Consider the following 19,285-nt stretch of genomic DNA (forward strand, 5'->3'; position numbering starts at 1 on the left):
AACTACTGAAGCCCGCACGCCAGAGCCTGTGCTCCGCAACAAGAGAAGCCACCACAATAAGAAGCCTGCACACAGCAACGAAGAGTAGCCCCCGCTCGCCGCAACTAGAGAAAGCCCGCGCGCAGCAACGAAGATCCAACACAGCCAAAAATAAATAAATAAATAAATTTTTTTAAAAAATTAGCAACGTTAAAGAACAGAAATGATGTTCTTTAAATCTCTTCAGAGATAACTTGGCGCCTGTTAAGGTTATTTCCTTATATCTGCCTCAGCAATACTTGCCCAGACCCTTTGTTTCACAATAGACAGAGTCAAGCAGTTTTCTTCTGTAGCCCACACATACTGGTAACAACCCCTTGTACCAGGCAGTCAACCTTAGCTGTACCTATAACAACCCATGCAGTGGCCTGCCGTATTTCAGGCTGATATGCTCAGCAATTCCAAACCCACATATGTGAAAAAACCCACAGTTGAGAAAAAAAGAATAGCTATTCTCTCAAATTTTCAATAGATACAGGTCCTTGCAGGACTTTATGGATGTGGGCATATGTCTGGGAGGTCACATTCAGACTGTATACTTAGGTATGCTGGCCACGTCTGGGGGATGGGCACCAGCCTGATAAGTGGGTAGAAGCAATGTCACCCTACCAATTTCAAATTCCCAGTGCCTCAGTAAACAATCCCAAGGGGAGAATTCCAACTCACACTGACTAGGGTCATAAGATGTGGTAGGAACCACACAGCACAAGGTAAATGAGTCAGGAAGAGTTCCAAGATGGTAGAGAAACCTCATTCATTCAAATCTACTAAATACAATTTACTAAGCATCAAGACCCTAAATGATATGATCCCTGGCTACCTCCCTGGCCTCTTTTCCTACTACGCTCCCCTTCTCTAACTGCAGTCCAGCCACACTAGTCTCCTTGCTATTCTTGAAAGCACTGAGGTTTTCGCTCTTGCTATTCCCTCTGCCTAGGATGCCTTCCCCCAGCTACTCACGAGGTTCCCTCCCTCACTTCATTCAGGTGTCTACTCAAACATCACCCCCTCAGAGAGGCCTTCCTTGACCAACTGATGTAAAAATATAAAATAGCACACCCACCCTCTTGCTCTCCTCACTCTCTGTCCCCTTATTTTTTTCTTCATAGCACTTATTATTTCTCAATATTGTTTATATATGTGCATGTATGCATATGTGTGTATACGTACACATACACAAACACACACACATACACACAATCAGGGCAGGGTTTTGTCTGTCCTGCTCATCACTCCAGCCCCAGTGCTCAGCAGGTGCTCATAGAATATTTGTTGAACAGTGAATGAATGAATCTAACATATACTTGGGTCTGAGATAAGTACTAGAAATATAAAGATGAATAAGTCATGTCCCATTTCTTCAAAGGAACTAACAATCTAGCAGGAGAGGCAGACACACCACAAGAAGAGAAAGTTCCACAGCCTCAGGTATTCCCCATAGCTTCCTATGAAGAGTAAAAAAAAAAAGAAAGAAAAGTCACTTGTAACTTGAAGTGTTAACTGTTATAAAACTGTAATATTAATTAAAAATTATAAAAAGGCTGAATGCTGGTCATAAGAGACAGATCTGGTTTCAAATTTAGGTATTGCCATTTGTAAGCTGGGTAATTATTTAACCTTTCTCAGCCTGTTTCCTAACCCATAAAAAGAAATAATATTGGTAATTACTTCACAGGTTTGTTACAAAATTAAGAGAATGCATGTAAAGCACTTATATTGCCTGGCATACAGTATGTACTCAAATGTTAGCTATTAATGTTATTAATGAAATGAATCCAACTATCCCTTGAGCCTGATGCCTAATCAACAGCTAAACCTTAACAATTCTATCACCAGACACCTCTCCTATCCTTTCCTTCTTTTCATTTTCAGATCCTAACTGGTGTCTCTGATTCCAGTCTCTCTCCCTTCCAACTCAATTTACACATTTCTAAAGAATTATATCCAAACCCCCTTAGTGTAGCACTTAAAGCACTTCATGTTTGGGCCCCAACTTACCTTTCCAATCCTATTTTCCACTACTTTCTGGACTCCACCAGTCTAGCCAAATTAAATCACTCTACTTTTCTATACACACCACATGCTTTCCCACTACCATGCCTTGTTCATTTTATTCCCTCCTGGAATGCTCTTCCCTTCTCTACTCTCGAAAGTTCAAATACTTTCCACCATCTTTCCAGACCTAGCTCAAATGCCAATAATGCCTTTCCTGGCCTCTCCCAAGTGAAAAAGGTGTCTTTCTCTCCTGAATATCTATAATTTTATTATATCTCTTCTACAGTAGCAATCGCTTTCAGTCATTATGTACGCCACAGGCTCCCTGTTGAAGGAATCCATGTCAGTTCCTATACATACTACATGCCCCATACTCAAATACATGCAGAATGAAAATTTCACAAATAGACATTAAAATTATATTTGGCCTCAATAAGAAACTTTCAGTATTGAACGAGAATATTCTGATCTAACCTGTATTACAGCTCCCTCACAAAAGGAAACTGGAACACAAAGTACTATACTTTCTAACCAGTGGTCACATTAATTTTTGTTTCAAATTTCTGGATTTAACAGACCACATATTCTTCTTTCCACTTCCAAAGTGCCCAGATTCAAACGCTTCCCATCAGAAACTTCCCTCTCTCATTATATATTTAAATTTAAAAGCTAAGTGATAGATTGTTCTTTAAAATATAGAACATAATTGTAATTCAGGACCAACTAGTTGTACCTATTAACAGGGTACAACCAAGCTCACAAAAACACAATAATAAACAACAAGGATCATGATACCATTCTTTCCAAGTAGTTGCTGCTGCTGACCTCCTGTTTATAAGGCTCTGAGCTAATTTTCAGGCACAAGGAATAACGTGTATTTGACTCATTCAACTATAGTATCATTCAGACCCTAATGGTGGGGAGGGAGTTTTAAGACAAGCAATGACATTCTGAAATCCACCACCACCTCTACCATGTCTTACTTGCTATGTGATTGTGGCCATGTCCCTGAGCTTCTCTGTGTATCATGCTTGTTCAAAAGAGTAACTAGGTGGGGAAGGAAAACGAAAGCCTCATTGGCTTGAAATCCAAAAATATATGCAAATCTTTTGCTACAAAAGACAAAAGAATGTAAACTAAAATGTTTTTGGTGAATTCTCTTTATTAAAGTAGAAGTCATCTCACCCCTCGAATACAAGTCATTGTATCTGATTTCCAAATTCCTTACAGGAAGAACTGTATAAAATTCACCAAAACACATGCACTCTCCACTTCCCTTAATTGAAAGGTTCTGACTTCCAAGAAGCCAGAAGCTCAGCAGAATGTAAAGTCTAAACCAGTAAACAGCTCCCGATCCAAGCTGGCCAGAGGAAAGACAGGTGGGTGGAGGGAGGCAGATGACAGGAAAAACTAGGCTGACCACTGGAGCCAGTCGACTCATTCACTGCCTGGAGGGGACACACACACACACCCCCACCCTGCGGCTGTCAGGACTGCTGTCTTGGCCCCAACACGGTAAGAGCAGAACTCCTGAGAAGAAACTCGAGCTGCAGCTGGGGCTCCGGACCCTCGGGGTGCCTGGGCCTGGCAGACTCGGGGATAGCAGCCCGCCGTACCCAGAGTAGAGCACCCAAGACGGCCTCAGGTGTGGCCCTGGCCGCAGCCCTAGCCGGGCTCCGCGTCCCGGCAGCCCCACCCGGGCCTGTCCCCGGGACGGCCCCCGCCCCCCAGCCCGGTACCCCGGCTCACTGGCTTGGCTGATCCGCTGGATGTTGCCGCTGCACGTCTGGATGATGCTGTTGAAGTCCCGGAGCGGGGGCCCCGAGGCCCCCGGGTTCCGGTACATATCTAAGGGACCGTAGGACATGACGAGGAGCCGAGACCGACTCGCCCTGCACCGCGCTCCTACCGGAAGCAGCCGCCAGACCCGACCAGCAGGCTGACAGGGAAACCGGGAAGAGAAAGGGCGGGGAAGGGGCTAAAGCTGCGTGAGCGCTAGCCCCGCCCCCTCGCAGCGCGCACACGTCCGCCCTGGCTCCCCCACATTGCGCAGGCGCCTCTGGAACTGGTGTAGGCACGGTAGCTTAGAGACGTGACGCCCTGGAGCTTGGGGATGCGGGGCGGGGCGATGACATCATACCATTGGGGCTCGGATTGGAGAATCTGAGGTGGCGGTGTTGTTTATCGCCAGGGCACGGTGACAGAAGGCAAGAATTTTTCGATTAGCATAAAATTGTACCAGATGATCTCAGCCCTAACATCCTATTCTGTTCTATTCTGAGCATTCAGGCCCAAATATGGAGAATTCGACAGCCTTGAAACCCAGATCCGTAACCAAACTCCTGAAATTCCTCACTCTGCTTCCATCCTCTAGGGCTTTGTTAGGATTTGTGGAGCACTTTTTTTTTTTTTTTTTTTTTTTACATCTTTATTGGAGTGCACTTTTATGGTTTACAAATTACTTTCATTTCTCCCTCCACCCCTCTTCTAGTCTAAACAATAAAATGATAATAATAAGATTTCTTGAGCACGTATTATTTGTGATCCCCTCACTGCAATTCAGTTGTTCATAAGCTCTTTCACAGCAAGGGACGATGTTCTAACTATATTTTTACCTTCAGACTAGATAACGGACAATCGATTTTTTTTAATGTTGAAGTAAAGTAACTCGACAGAGCAAGCATTATTATTTTCCCTTTTACAGTTGAGAAAGTTAAGACCATAGAGGTTAATTTGTTTTTCTGAGATTTGACTGCAAAACCCAAACACTAAGCTAATTGTATTTTCATCTTGCTATGTCCCTAAAACGCATTCTCATATTACCAAATTCATTCTCCATCTAAATCCCTCCCAAATAACTTCTTCATCTATATCCCAAACCAGGATTTCTTGGAGAACTAGACTGTCAAATTTTTAAAATCATTCTCTTAAGTAATTTGGAGTGTATGACCTCAATGTTCCCATAGAAGACTGCATTTTGTGAGCGTATGTTAGATGGAAAGACAAGAGTAGGATTTTGCTTTGGGAGGAGATCAAGATAGAGAGAAGTGAAGGGGAACTGGCAGTGTTTGTTTCCTGTATTCTCCACCCCACTTCACTCCAGTCTGCTTTGCAATCTCTGGGGAATGACCAAGAGAGGAAGCTGCTTGCCTGTGTAGGAGGGGACCCTAAATGGGTGAATGAGCCTGCATTCAGCCTTAGAGCTTTTGTAAGCAATGCTGTCTCTATTTTTCGTTGGAGCGTTTATAAGAGCAATTTTTTCTCTTTAGAAAAGGTCAGACGACATTTGGGTCCTCTCATTCTGGTTATTAAAACCATATGATTTCTTAGAATCCATAGTTTTATGTCCTATCTTATAGTAAATCGTGTACATTGTACTTTTTTACCTATAAAATAGTCTTGAGAATGTTTTCATTTACATTTGATTCTATTTAAAGTGAAGTTCAGTAAAGGTATTTTTCTCCTAGGATTGAAAACATAGTGGTGGTTGTTATTGTTGGTTTCTTTCTCCAGCTAAAATAAAAAGTGGTTTTCCATCTGTGCCATGGCTATCTTGTGCTATCTCTCATAGCAATACATTTGTGCCTCGCAAATACTAGATGTCAAATGAACATATATTGAATTTATACATGAATAATAAAAAATAACTATCATTTCTTAATGTCCATCCAGGTAATGTGAACACATTTTACGAAGTTATTGGTAATACCCAAGATAAAGCCCATCTGATAAAGTGGCTTTATCTTTATATGGTCTGACAAAGTTAGGTTTATTAACTTACTGCTGCAAGGGGGACTACACACCAGAGGAATCATGGGGTATCTCACCAAGCACAGGAGAGATAGAATTATTCCAGGATTTGGAAAGATGGAGTGTAGGTAAAATTTAAAAGAAGCAGTGTTTTTGATAGCCTCAAAGCACACCAGGCTATGTGTAAAGGGATTATCATCAGGCCTGAGCTAACAAGAAGATTCAGAATCCTGTTTCCTTGGAAACTACAGCGTGAAGATAAATGTGGAATGCTGTATCTGGAAACCCCTTATCTGAAGCTCTGCACCTGGGTTGGAAATTGAGGCTGCTTCTCTGTGTCAAAGTTACTCAGATCCTCCAGGCGAGAGTGGAATATTCCGTTCTTACTGATATTTCAAATAGCAAATTTTCTGAAAAAGCAGTCCTTTTAGAAAATGAGGTTTCTCAACATTATGTCTTTTTGCTAACTGACAAAAACAGTTTTCATGGTTCGAACCCATCAAGGTGAGATTAGCTCCTTGGTAACAGATAAGGAAACTGGTGTTCTCTAGAGGTTCTGGGCACTTGCCCAATGTCATCCAGCTATTAAATTGCAGAGCCATGATTCATACATATTCTATGACCCAGCAATTCTACTCCTACCTGTATACTCAACAGATGTGCATCCATATGTGTTCCAAAAACCAAGTATCGGAAAGTTCATGACAGCATTTTTTACGACTAAGCAGCATTTCTCTGTATTAATTTTTATTTCATCATAATTAACACACAATAGAGTACACAGGTATTAAGTGTTCATTTCAATGAATTTTGACATTTGTATATACCCACATGACAACCATCCAAACTGAGAAATAAAACACTTTCACTGTTACCCAAGGAAGTTTCCTCAGGCTGTGTTCCTTTCTTTTTTTTCTTTTAAGAGATGCTTTTCTTTTGTAAGTCACCAATGTCTTTTTTATTTTTATTTATTTATTTAAATTTATTTATTTTTGGCTCTGTTGGGTCTTCGTTGCTGCACGCAGGCTTCTCTAGTTGCGGCGAGCAGGAGCTACTCTTCGTCGCAGTGCACAGGCTTCTCATTGCAGTGGCTTCTCTTGTTGTGGAGCATGGGCTCTAGGTGCGCAGGCTTCAGTAGTTGTGGCACATGGGCTCAGTAGTTGTGGCTCGCGGGCTCTAGAGAGCAGGCTCAGTAGTTGTGGCACACGGGCTTAGTTGCTCCGCGGCATATGGGATCTTCCTGGACCAGGGCTCGACCCCGTGTCCCCTGCATTGGCAGTTGGATTCTTAACCACTGCGCCACCAGGGAAGTCCAGGCTGTGTTCCTTTCTAATCAATTCTCCTCATCCCCAGAAATCACTGTCTGATTTTTATCATTACAGATTAGTTTTGCCTATTCTCAGGCTCCATCAAGAAGAGATCATACGTTATGTATTCTTTAGTGTTGGCTTATTTCAATTAACATAATGTTTTTGAGATTTATCCATGATATTGCATATGTCAGTGGTTTGGTCTTTATTGCTGAGTAGTATTTTATCATATGATCTTACTACAATTTGATTATCCATTCTCTTATTTATGGGCATTTGGATAGTTTCCAGTTCGAAGCTATTATGAAGATGGCCTGAGCAGCATTTATTTTTACAAGTTCCAAACTGGAAACAGCCCAAATGTACATCGACAGTAGGATGGATAAGTTGTAGTATCATAGAGCATGAAAATTCATGGCCCACTGCTATGTGAGCAATGTGGGTGACCTTGTCCAACATAACGTCTAGCAAAAGAAGCAGACAAAGATGAGTACACTCTGTATTATCCCATATTTATTAGGTTCAAAACCAGCAAGATGAATCTATATTATTAAAATTCAGAGTAGCATGTAGTTAGTTTTTTGGTTTTGTTTGGTTTTTTGCCTTGCTGTGCAGCTATACAGGATCTCAGTTCCCCGACCAGGGATTGAACCCGGGCCACGGCAATGAAAACCTGGAATCCTAAGCATTAGGCCACCATGGAACTCTCAGTTTTGAGGAAGAGAGGGAGTGACTAGGAATGGGCACATGAGATGGGCTAGGGTGCTGGTAGCAGTCTTTCTTGATCCGGATGGTGATTATATAACTGTGTTTACTTTGTGAAAATTCATCAAGTCATACATTTGTGATGTGTGTCCTCTTCTGTATATATGCTACACTTCAGTAAATACATCTCATATTTTAAAAATAAAGTATCATTATCACCAATATAACAAGCTTTCTGGGAAATGTAGGGAAGAATCAGTGGAGAAATTCAAAGAAGTTTGCAAAGAAGACTGTGTTAAAATTAGCACTCATCATATATTGCCAGTGGGAATGCAAACTTGTACAACCACTTGGAAAAGTTTGTCAGTTTCTTAGGAAATTAAACATAAATTTATCACGCAATCCAGCAATCCCAGTGCCAGGTATTTACCCAAGAGAAATGAAAGCACATGTTCATATAAAGATATATATGCAAATGTGTTAGCTTTATTCATAGTAACCAAAAATTAGAAATAACTCAAATATCCGTCAGCTGCTGAATAGATAAACAAATTGTGGTACATCTATCAATGGAAAACTTTTCAGCTATAAGAAGGAACAAACTACTGAAACACGGAATAAATTTACTGAGACGTGAAACCACGTGGATGAATCTCAAATGCATATGCTAAATGAAAGAAGTCAGACATGAAAGTCTACATACTGTTTGATTCCATTTATATGACATTCTGGAAGAGGCAAGGCTATAAGGATATAAATCAGATTAATGGTTGCCAGGGCCTGGAGCTGGGGGAGGGAACTGACTGCCAAGGGGCACAAGGGAAGTTTTTGTGCTGATGGAAATGTTCCATGTCTTGATTGTGGTGACTACACAACTGCATACATCCATCAAAATCTTTTTGATCTATACACTGAGAAGGATAAATTTTACCATATGCAAGTTATATCTTATTAAACGTAAAGAAAAATGGCACTCTAAGGATCAGTGTAATGAAGTGGCACGCATGAGGTGGGTAATGTGGAGTTGAAAAAAAGATATAAAAGTTGTGTCTTGCATGAATCTGGGGATAAAGTGATCTGGAGATAAAGTAACTTTGGAAACAAAAAACAAGTGAACAGGGCTTCCCTGGTGGCGCAGTGGTTGGGAGTCCGCCTGCCAATGCAGGGGACACGGGTTCAAGCCCTGGGACAGGAAGATCCCACATGCTGCGGAGCAACTAAGCCCGTGTGCCACAACTACTGAGCCTGCGAGCCACAATTACTGAGCCCGCGTGCCACAACTACTGAAGCCCGCACACCTAGAGCCCGTGCTCCGCGACAAGAGAAGCCACCGCAATGAGGAGACTGCGCACTGCAACAAAGAGTAGCCCCCACTTGCCGCAACTGGAGAAGGCCCGTGCACTGCAACGAAGACCCAATGCAGCCAAAAAAGTTTAAATAAATAAAATAAATTTTTAAAAAGTGAACATATATGTTCACTCTATTTTGTCACTGTTTTCTCTCTCAAGAAACAGAAAATGTAGATTCTGTGATAATAATAGCTTAAAAAATCGAGTGCATACTATGGGCCAAGCACTGTTTTAGAGACTTCTACATACATTATTTAATCCTCACAACAACCCTAAGTAGAGATAGAACTCACACACAGGCAGTCTGACTTTAGAGCTAACCACAGCCTGACACAGTCTCACTTTTCAAGTAGAGTTGATCATCTGCTTCAGTGACAGCCTGACAAGCACTGGCAGGCAAAGTGGTTATTTGACTCCAGTCATAACTAGGAAATATGAACTCCTTTCCCCCAAATGCCAACTGTCATTCCTGCCTTCAAAATCCAGAGATTCACATAGTTGTTAATCAATCTTATTGGTCAAAGGTCAATGTGGTAGCCAGTCTCCAAGATGGACCCCAGTGGTTCTGCCTCCTGATGTGAATGCACATGGGTAGTCCCATTCCACATTGAATAGTGTCAGTAATTTTTAAAAAAATTTATTTACTTATTTTTGGTTGTGTTGGGTCTTTGTTGCTGTGTGCAGGCTTTCTCTAGTTGCAGCGAGCGGGTGTTACTCTTTGTTGCAGTGCGCGGGCTTCTCATTGTGGTGGCTTCTCTTGCTGCGGAGCACAGGCTCTAGGCGCACGGGCTTCAGTAGTTGGGGCATGTAGGCTCAGTAGTTGTGGCGCATGGGCTTAGTTGCCCCATGGCTTGTGGGATATTCCCGGACCAGGACTCGAACCCGTGTGCCCTTCATTGGCAGGCGGATTCTTAACCACCGTGCCACCAGGGAAGTCCAGTGTAATTTGTCCTCTGTAACCAATAGGGTATTGCAGAAATGATGCAGTGTGACATCCAAAGGTAGGCCATGAAAGTCATTGCAGCTTCTGCCTTGTGCCTTGTTCTCTTAAATTCGGTTTGTTTCCAAAATCCATTCTCTATGTGGCAGATTTTATATATATATATTTTTAAATAAATTTATTTATTTATTTTTGGCTGCGTCGGGTCTCCGTTGTTGGGTCTTTGCTGCTGCGTGCAGGCTCTCTCTAGTTGCGGCGAGCAGGGGCTTCTCTTCGCTGTGGTGCGTGGCCTTCTCATTGTGGTGGCTTCTCTTGTTCCGGAGCTCAGGCTCTAGGCACACGGGCTTCAGTAGTTGTGGAGCATGGGCTCAGTAGTTGTGGCTCGCGGGCTCTAGAGAGCAGGCTCAGTAGTTGTGGCACACGGGCTTAGTTGCTCCACAGCATGTGGGATCTTCCCGGACCAGGGCTCAAACCCGTGTCCCCTGCATTGGCAGGCGCATTCTTAACCACTGCGCCACCAGGGAAGTCTGGCAGATTATATTTTTTAAAATAGCCTCCACAGTAGCTTCCATCCCACATGCTCTTCTACTTTGTCACCTTCTCATCAAGAGAAGGGATCTATGTCCCCTCCCCTTGAGTCTGCATGGACTCCTGACTGCTTTGACCAATAAAATGCTGCAGAAGTGAGGTAATGTGACTTCTGAGGACAGGTCAGATGATGAAACACAGCTTCAGATTTGTTCACTTGTGCTTGGAGTCTTGATCCACCATGGAAGAAGTCTGATTACCTTGAGCCCATCATGCTGGAGAAGGCAAGGTATATATGGAGGAGCCCTACATAGGTGCTTCAGTCAGCATTACTAGACTTTGTCATCTCAGTCCAGGCACTAGATACACAAGTAAGAAGAGCCTTCAGAGAGATGATTTCAGTTCCAATAAGTTTCCTTCAGCTTTTGAATCTTCCCAGCTGAGGACCCAGACATTAAAGAACAAAGACCAGTCGTCCCCACAGTGCCCTGTCCAAATTCTTGATCAACAGAGTTTGTGGGCATATTAAAATGGTTGTTTTCAAACACTAAATTTTGGGGAGTTCCCTGGCGGTCCAGTGGTTAGGACTCAGTGCTTTCACTGCCTTGGTCAGGGAGCTAAGATCCCGCAAGCCCCCGGCACAGCCAAAAAACAAAACAAAAACAAAACACCTAAATTTGGGGGTAATTTGTTATGCAGGAATAATAACCACAACACTCTGTAGGTCCTGACAGTTTGGACCTTCCCGAAAACGGCCCCTCCCCCCAAATCCTCGAACTGACCGTTAGCTGAAGATAGCTATACTGCAGGTAACATACGGTCTTAAACTGAAAAGGATGCAACCAAAATCCTGCTAAGTTGCTTTTAAGGTTAGTTAGAGTGGTTGAAGAACTTCCTGAAGAACTAGATATCTTTCTCTGTTTATACTATATCCTTCCCCTACAGCCGTTCATACGGCTGTGTAAATGGGTAAATTAAGGTAATTCACACAATAAATGCGGTCATAAACATAACCTACTGTTGTAGTCTGTTTGGGCTGCTATAACAACATATCACAGACTGGGTAGCTTATAAACAACAGAAATTTATTTTTCACATTTCTGGCAGCTGGGAGGTTCAAGATCAAGGGGTCAGCATTCTGATGAAGGCCCTCTTCCAGATTCATAGCTGGCATATGGTAGAAGGGGCAAGGGATTTATTTGGAGCATCCTTTATGAGGGCACTAATCCCATTCATGAGGGCAGAACCTAAGCCCCCTCCTAAAGTCCTCACCTCCTAACACTACCATCTCTAGGCGTTAGGATCTCAACATATGAATCTGGCGGAGAGGAGAGGGGCAATAAACATTCAGACCATAGCACCTATAAAACTATCTTTATTTAGAGAAAGTAAGTTGTCATTGCACCTATAGAATAGAATGACCAGGATGTGACAGTGATAATGTCTGAAAGGCACCTGTTATTTAGAAACCTACTAGCACCAATGTTTCAAACCAATACATTCCTCTCCTTGAGATGACATCTCAAAAACCTTTCACTCATACCTTACAAAGATTCATCCCGTATTAATTTTGAGTAATAATGGTAAATATAAAATCAAGGAACAATGGTGTAGTCCAATATTCCATTAAATGGGAGCCTCATGAGGAGAGTAACTTTGTCAATTGTCTTCACTGCTGTATCCTCATTGCCTACCAATGCTTATAACAAAGCAAGCACTTAAACTGAATAAATAAACTCAAAGAAGAAAGAGAATGATTTTATGGACACAAAACTCCCTATTAGCACTGTTAGGTTTTTAATTGTTTAAATTCTACAAGCAAGACAAACTGACTCTTTTCTAGGTTGAAGGGGATTATGGGATATGTCTATTGGTGAACCAGCAAGAAATGAAAAAAAAAAACAATTATACTTAAGTCAATATGAATTTTTATTAACACACATTTTTCAAAGTCTGTACAAACCAAAACATTCCTGTGTTTTAAAAGGTCCATTATTACAAACATACAAATAAACAAAAGGTGTTACCAAAAGTTAGCTACTCAATTTCACGGTAAAACAGTGTCATGATTTTTAAAAACCAAAATTTCAAGACTGAGGTTTCTTCCTTCCCTTTTTGGAACTTGTGGAAAGTTAGAAAATGTGTGGATTTGCTTTATATTAAATGCCAAGACCTTAAAAAAAGATTTAGTATAAAACTAAATGTGTTTTTACATTGTCACTTCACGTAACAGAATTTCTCAAGTCTTTAAAATTAAAAAAAAGATGACTGTAACTTTTTTCACAATCTTTTCCCCATAGTCAATGTAAATGCAGCTGAAAATATTATCTGACAGTTTATCTTTACCTAAAAGTTTCTCATTCAAAAAGTTACAAAACTGTTTAGCACTGCCATTTCCCTTGCTTAGAAGGGAAAATTACATCCTCTACTAGAGTGATAGATAAGTAACATGGTCCATTGTTCCTCTTACCAGAAGGAAGCCACTCATTGCCACATCTCTGTCCAATTATGTGCATGGCTCCACTTGTGAGAATGCTCACAGATTAGAAGCATTCGCTCCTAGGAAATGCCTAGCAAGTTAAACTTACTGCTACACTTTTGGTAGACTGAGGTACAAATGTCATCTGCCCTTATGATTACCTCTAACTCTAGTACCACCCCCTGCATCAATGATTCCAAGGTAGCTGGTTTTACTGTTTCATGGCACACTACACATCTCTAGTTCCTTTCACAAACATCATCTAGAGGACCTGAGAGTACAGCTAGAAATGCAAATCTATCCTCTCACCTGGAAAAGAGAATCCATGTGCCTATTGGGTCAAGAAGGGAAAACAGGACACAGTTCAGGCTGCGGCCAAGCTGCTTTTGAGAAGCAGCTGTTTTCAACACATTTCCATTAAAGGCAGGGAGTGTACAGGCTGGGGTGGGTGAGGAGGAGTGGGGAAAAGGTACAGTGATATCATTCTCCCAGGACTTACAGTCCATACTTGAGCAGCTCATACTAACCTCCAAAATGCTCTGTAGTCTGAGTATTATCCCATTTTGAATCATGTAAAAAAAAAAGTTACCTGAAAATGGCCCAGTATGACAACTGATATAAGTAAAGGGCATTTTTTAAAAAAGAGGTGGCAGTGTGAGAATTTAAAATCAGTCACGTAAAACAATCAAGAAAGGGGTGGGGGAGAGAAGTGTCCAGTACAACCTGGACAACCCTTCTTTCTGCCTTTACTTAGACAGACTGCCCAAATCTTTGCTACCTTCCTTAAGTATCTTCTTACATGGTCTTCCAAGAAATCCTCCAAAAGGCACTTAACTCCATACTTATATATTGAATTGTTTCTCCTTAGCAATCAGTTTTTAAGACTCCAAGGTAACAAGAAAGAAAAGATCTGATTCTTTTACTAAACGCTAGAGAGTAGGACTTTTTTTTAAGAGGCATCACTTTTACAAGAAGAACACGCTAGGCTACCATTACTCCTTTAACAAGAAAAAGTTTCTTTTTTTAAAAAATAAATAAAACTCTGGCTATACATAGTACAAAGTACATAATACACCTGGAAAAAAACCCAAGAGTATACCCTGAAGCAAAAGGTTTACTGGAGAGAAAAATTCTCTTCCACTGTACCAAGTCTTAAGGTGGCAGTTTTCAAAGTTCAGAGGGTGGCAGTGATATGTAATTAATGCCAACTATTTGCTCATGGGTATGGCAGGATGCCATGATGGACCAAACAAAAAAAACCAAACCATTCTGCACATAACACTGAGCAGTGAACACCACACACACATAAAAAAGTAACAAAATAGAGACAGACAGAGAGACAGTAGTACTGAGAGGAGGGTTGGGGGTAGAGAGGGGAGTGAGGGAGAGTGAGAGAGAGTGGGAGAGAGAGAGAGAGAGAGCCTGAAACCCCAAACATTCAAGCATGCAGTCATAATATAGCACAAACCAGGTGTTTCCACTCAGCCCCACTGCAATCGCACAAAGAAGGATAACTATAGTAAAATAGAGATTTCTTAAGAAAGCTTGCAATTCCCAGAGAACAGCTACGTTGCCACCCTAACCCAGGAATCCATTGCTATTGCCAGGAGCGTCCTTGTGGTCTCTCATGGAGAGGTTATAGCTCCTGACTTCTCTGACTTCTTGCTCTTGGACAAGGCAGCTGCCTGCTTCAGGAGTTCTCGGTTTTTGGCCTTTTAAAAAAAAAAAAAAAATCAGTGCACACAAGACGTTTTAGCAGGATAGGCTATGTTTTTCATGCAGATGCTAAGGGAGACAATGCAGAGGTCAGGAAGAGGTGAACAAATTCTAGAGGCAGAAAACAATAGAAAGCTCTAGGGTTTGGTTCAGAGGGAAGAAAGTATTTGCTGGAGATTAATCAGTGTACTTCAATCTCCTGGGATCCACTATTACAAAAGGATGCTTTATGCAACACAAACGAACTGTGGAGTGCCTTAATGTGCTGGATAAACAGAATTTACAATTCAGACATCTGGAATCACATCTGGTTTACCCAAAAATCAAAGAATACATTTATTAATTCCACTGTTTTTGAGAGAAAAAGATCAGAACACATCCAAGAGAAAATATTAAAAGACATCTATAAGGTGGATTAATGTGATTTAATTCTCTGAGAAAAAAGAAATCTAAGAGATGATCACTTAAAATACCATCAGCTAAATAAACCAGAGTTACCATATTAAATAGGAAGAGTCACCTGCAATTGTTCTGTAACTTCTTTGTGGGTTTTCTCCATCTGGTTCATTTTGGCTCTCATCTGAGATTCTTGGTATTGAAAATCAGCCTTCAGCTCTGTGATCTGAGGGAAAAAAAGGCAGAGTGACCAGAAGAAATCTCTGTGCAATGAGAAATGGTTTGGTACCAGAGTGCTAAATGGTCCCCCAAATTAATGAAATCCAGGGCTCTCCTAAAGATTCATACCTAAATCAAAGCCAGGGAACTGTGTATCCTATTTTTTCTAATGATTTCCTGAAAATTACACAAAATCCTGAAATAGCATGTTTGATACTTAACCACTTACTAGAAGGTTTTAGATATTTCATGTATTTAATATATGCAATAATCTTTCAAATACCTCCAAATAAATCAGTGATTATAACAAATATGACTGACAGTTTGAGAGAAGCCATGAGAATAACAGCTGCTGCCATTTACTGAATTTTTACCTTGTTCCAGGCAAACTGTTTGATTATATTATTTCATTCAATCCTATGACAACCCTGTGGGGCAGTAATGTTATTCTTCCCATTTTATAGATGGGAACATCAAAGCCTTAGAAAAGGTTAAGTAAAGTGGCCAAGATCATACATGTTAGCAAGTAGCAGAGCTAGAATTCAAACTCCAGGCCTTCTATTGACTATGCTATTCAAGGAACACAGAGAAGAGGTATCTAAATCAGAGAAGTGATGTGTGAGCTGAGTTTTGAGGTACAAGCAGCAACTGGCAGATGAGGTAAGGAAAAGGGCATCCGAGCAAAGGGAACAGTATGGGCACAGGCAGAGTGCGAGATAATTGAGAGCGTGTTCAAATGACTGAAGAGAGTGTCAGGAGATGAGGCTACTGATAGGCAGGCATGATGTGGAAGAGCCTGTGTTCCAACCCAAGAGTGTGACCTTGATCCTGAAAGTTATGGGAAATAATCTACTACTTGTTTTTGCTCTTTCTAAAACCCTAACTTTGTGGGAATTCCCTGGCGGTCCAGTGGTTAGGACTCAGCGCTTTCCCTGCCCTGGACCAGGTTCAATCCCTGGTGAGGGAACTAAGATCCCGCAACTGCAAAGCACTAGAAACAAGGGTTCATTTTGTCTCCATTTTGCAAAAATCCTTTTATGTGTCATTCTGATCTAGTTCATGAAGAAAATATACTTGGGTCTGCTTTCATCTGACAGTCATGTAGTAAATTGGAAAGAATATTGGTCTCTTCCCATGAATCTCCACCTTTCTGGCAGAGTAGAAACACAGCACAGTAGGGTCAGGAAGATTTGGGTTCATTCCTTTGTTCTGTCATTTATCAGCTGTGTGATTCGGACATTTAATTTGGTTGTTTAATCCTCTTGGGTCCACTTCCTCATTTGTAAGATGAGGTAGAAATCAGATGCAAAGAATGCACGTAAAGATTTTAACATTATAAATGTCTTTGTTAGCCATTCAGAATGAATCATAGCATTCCGAACACAGTGCAAAACAACATAACAGCCTCCGGAAGAAAACAGAGCTAGAGGAAGGGACTGGAACCCTAAGGGGAAAAATACTGAAGGTACTGTTTATCTATGAAATGATGATAATAATAATTCCTACCTCAAAGTGTTGTTATGGGGATAAATGAGTTAATATATATAAGCACTTAGAATGGGGTCAGGCACACAATAAGCCTCCAAAAAAGTTAGCTATTATTTTTATTGTTATTAAAATATTAAGGCAAAAATGAGATATTCTCTAACAATCTGAAAATAAGAAACAATAGATATGAATCAGAACAAGGACATAAAAAATTCCCCGAAAGAGGGGGAGATGGCTCTTAGACCAGAGTAAGGCTTTACTGAAGATATTAATGAGCTCAAAGAGTAGGTCACTCAGGAAGGGAGTTATCAGCAATAGAAACAAAGTGATGCAGTTACAGAGGAAGGCCTACCTGAACACTGTCCAGGGAGGAGAGAGACCTGGTCCACATATTTTGAGTATTACTGTCCCCTGGACACAGCCATCCCAATAATAGAGACGGAGGCATCAGGTTCTCCTAGCCTGAGAGCACTAAAAATTCCAATTATGTAACTACTTCCTCTTGTCTCAACTCCGTGCTCATTCAGCACCCTCTGATTACAAGCTTCCTAGACAGCTTATGCTGAAAAGAGTAGTACTCCGTTATATTAAGAGACAGACATTATAGTTGTGAATTAAGAGGCAGACATTATAGTTTTACACATCATCTCTGTAAGCTTGGTCAACATCGGTCCTCCCTTAGAAGTGGAAGCTTCCTCCAAATGCAAGAAAGAAAAATCAACTTTTGGGACTTCCCTGGTGGCACAGTGGTTAAGAATCCGCCTGCCAATGCAGGGGACACAGGTTCGAGCCCTGGTCCGGGAAGATCCCACATGCCACGGAGCAACTAAGCCCATGCGCCACAAATACTGAGAGCCTGCGTTCTAGAGCCTGCGAGCCACAACTACTGAGTCCATATGCCACAACTACTGAAGCCCAGGTGCAAGAGAGAAACCGCACAACAGGAGAGAAGCCACCGCAATGAGAAGCCCATGTACCGCAACAAAGAGTAGCCCCCGCTCACCGCAACTAGAGAAAGCCCGTGCACAGCAACGAAGACCCAACGCAGCCAAAGATAAATAAATAAATTTATAAAAAACAAAAAAACAGCATCATGCCCTGCACCACATATCTTACCCGCCTGTCTCATTCTGACCTGGGAAGCACTAACTAAACAGTACCTTCTTCTCTTTCTCTAAAATCATTTGATCCTTTTGATGCAGCATCTTCTTTAGAGTGGCTACTTCTTCCTTCAGTTGGGCAATGATGACAAAGTGGTCAGTGCCTGGTGAGTCCAGAGCCAGGTCTGGGGAAAAGCTGAGTGGAAAAATGGAGGGGGAGAAAATCAGTTGGATTGATAAACTTTTTTCTACCTGAGTACACATCGTAGGCCACTTGACTGCAAGTGCAAGAGCAGGAGCAACTACTTGAATTCCCAGCATCAAGCAAAATACACACCTGACTTGAGAGTATTTGCTAAACTGTAAGGTAAGGTAGCCATCAGATAATTATACCAACCAAAGCCACAACCCATAGCATTCCTGCAGCACCTTTGCTCACATTCAGGACTAAAATAAATGCCTTCTCACAAGAGCCAAGGATATTCTGTCCCAGGTTCACTGAAGATCTCCGATTATTTATGGGTGAGAGTCATAATTTTTTTGTGATTAGATAATTTCCCTAGAATCTGGATAAATTATCAATTGTAAGTTCATGCGTTTTTCTTTAAAGCTACCCATAGAGTTTTTGACTCTGTTTTCTGCTCCAAAGCCCACGATGTGGTGCAGCTGCTGTGTTCTGCCCCAGGAGCAGTCAGTCTTTTTTAAAAAGTGATAGAAAGAAGATGAAATTAATAGGAAAGAAGCCAACTTCCCCCACTACAACTGGCCTATTCATTGTCACTTCCAATATCAAGAATTCTGCAATATTTAGTTAGGAAAAGAACAAAGAGGTGGCAAACTGCAAAGCCACACCACAACCTGGGGTTTTCAACAGATTCCTCCCAGTAATAGTCTCTGAGCACTACACTCTGTCAAAGTGCCAGGTGAACTCCATCCTTTTAGTAGAGTAACCAGGACACGTTCAGGGAATCTGTAAAGCTCTGAAATTGTATGTACAATTCTATGTATACATACAATGGATGGTTTCTAGGGTGAGGATCCATAGCTTTCTAAGGCTGGTCAGAGGTGTCTTAGACCCAAACAAGTTAAGGAATCATGGCCAAGAGAGTCAAATCCTGCCCTTCTCTACAGACTTCCCAAAGGAAGCTCTTTACTTTTCCCAGGGCAACCTTTAAAGTAAAACACAAACCTGTTTCTCCTAACAGATACTGCAATACTGATTCCCAACTCCCTATATCAATATAGCGACTACTCTAGAGACCCCCTGCTGT

The 19,285-nt window shown here is 41.5% G+C and overlaps 2 protein-coding genes across 4 annotated transcripts in view; both read right to left on the reverse strand.

Moving 5' to 3' along the window:
• STX12 (syntaxin 12) overlaps nt 1-4,046 on the reverse strand; it is a 33,947-nt gene extending 29,901 nt beyond the window's left edge. Inside the window, exon 1 of one of the 2 annotated variants that reach the window (XM_033422444.2) lies at nt 3,784-4,046. In XM_033422444.2, the coding sequence (XP_033278335.1) occupies nt 3,784-3,901 (118 nt within the window). In that variant the 5' untranslated portion in view covers nt 3,902-4,046. The remainder of the gene's footprint in view (nt 1-3,783) is intronic. The other variant, XM_004266601.3, reaches the window with a different exon arrangement.
• Nucleotides 4,047-12,527: 8,481 nt separating this feature from the next.
• FAM76A (family with sequence similarity 76 member A) overlaps nt 12,528-19,285 on the reverse strand; it is a 28,179-nt gene continuing 21,421 nt past the window's right edge. For both annotated transcript variants that reach the window (XM_004266603.4, XM_004266602.3), the window contains 3 exons: nt 18,075-18,210; nt 15,332-15,433; nt 12,528-14,807 (listed from right to left, as the gene is read on the reverse strand). In XM_004266603.4, coding sequence (XP_004266651.1) covers nt 14,721-14,807; nt 15,332-15,433; nt 18,075-18,210 — 325 coding nt within the window. In that variant the 3' untranslated portion in view covers nt 12,528-14,720. The remainder of the gene's footprint in view (nt 14,808-15,331; nt 15,434-18,074; nt 18,211-19,285) is intronic.

Source organism: Orcinus orca, chromosome 1 (assembly GCF_937001465.1).
Source record: "Orcinus orca chromosome 1, mOrcOrc1.1, whole genome shotgun sequence".
NCBI classification, from domain to species: domain Eukaryota; kingdom Metazoa; phylum Chordata; class Mammalia; order Artiodactyla; family Delphinidae; genus Orcinus; species Orcinus orca.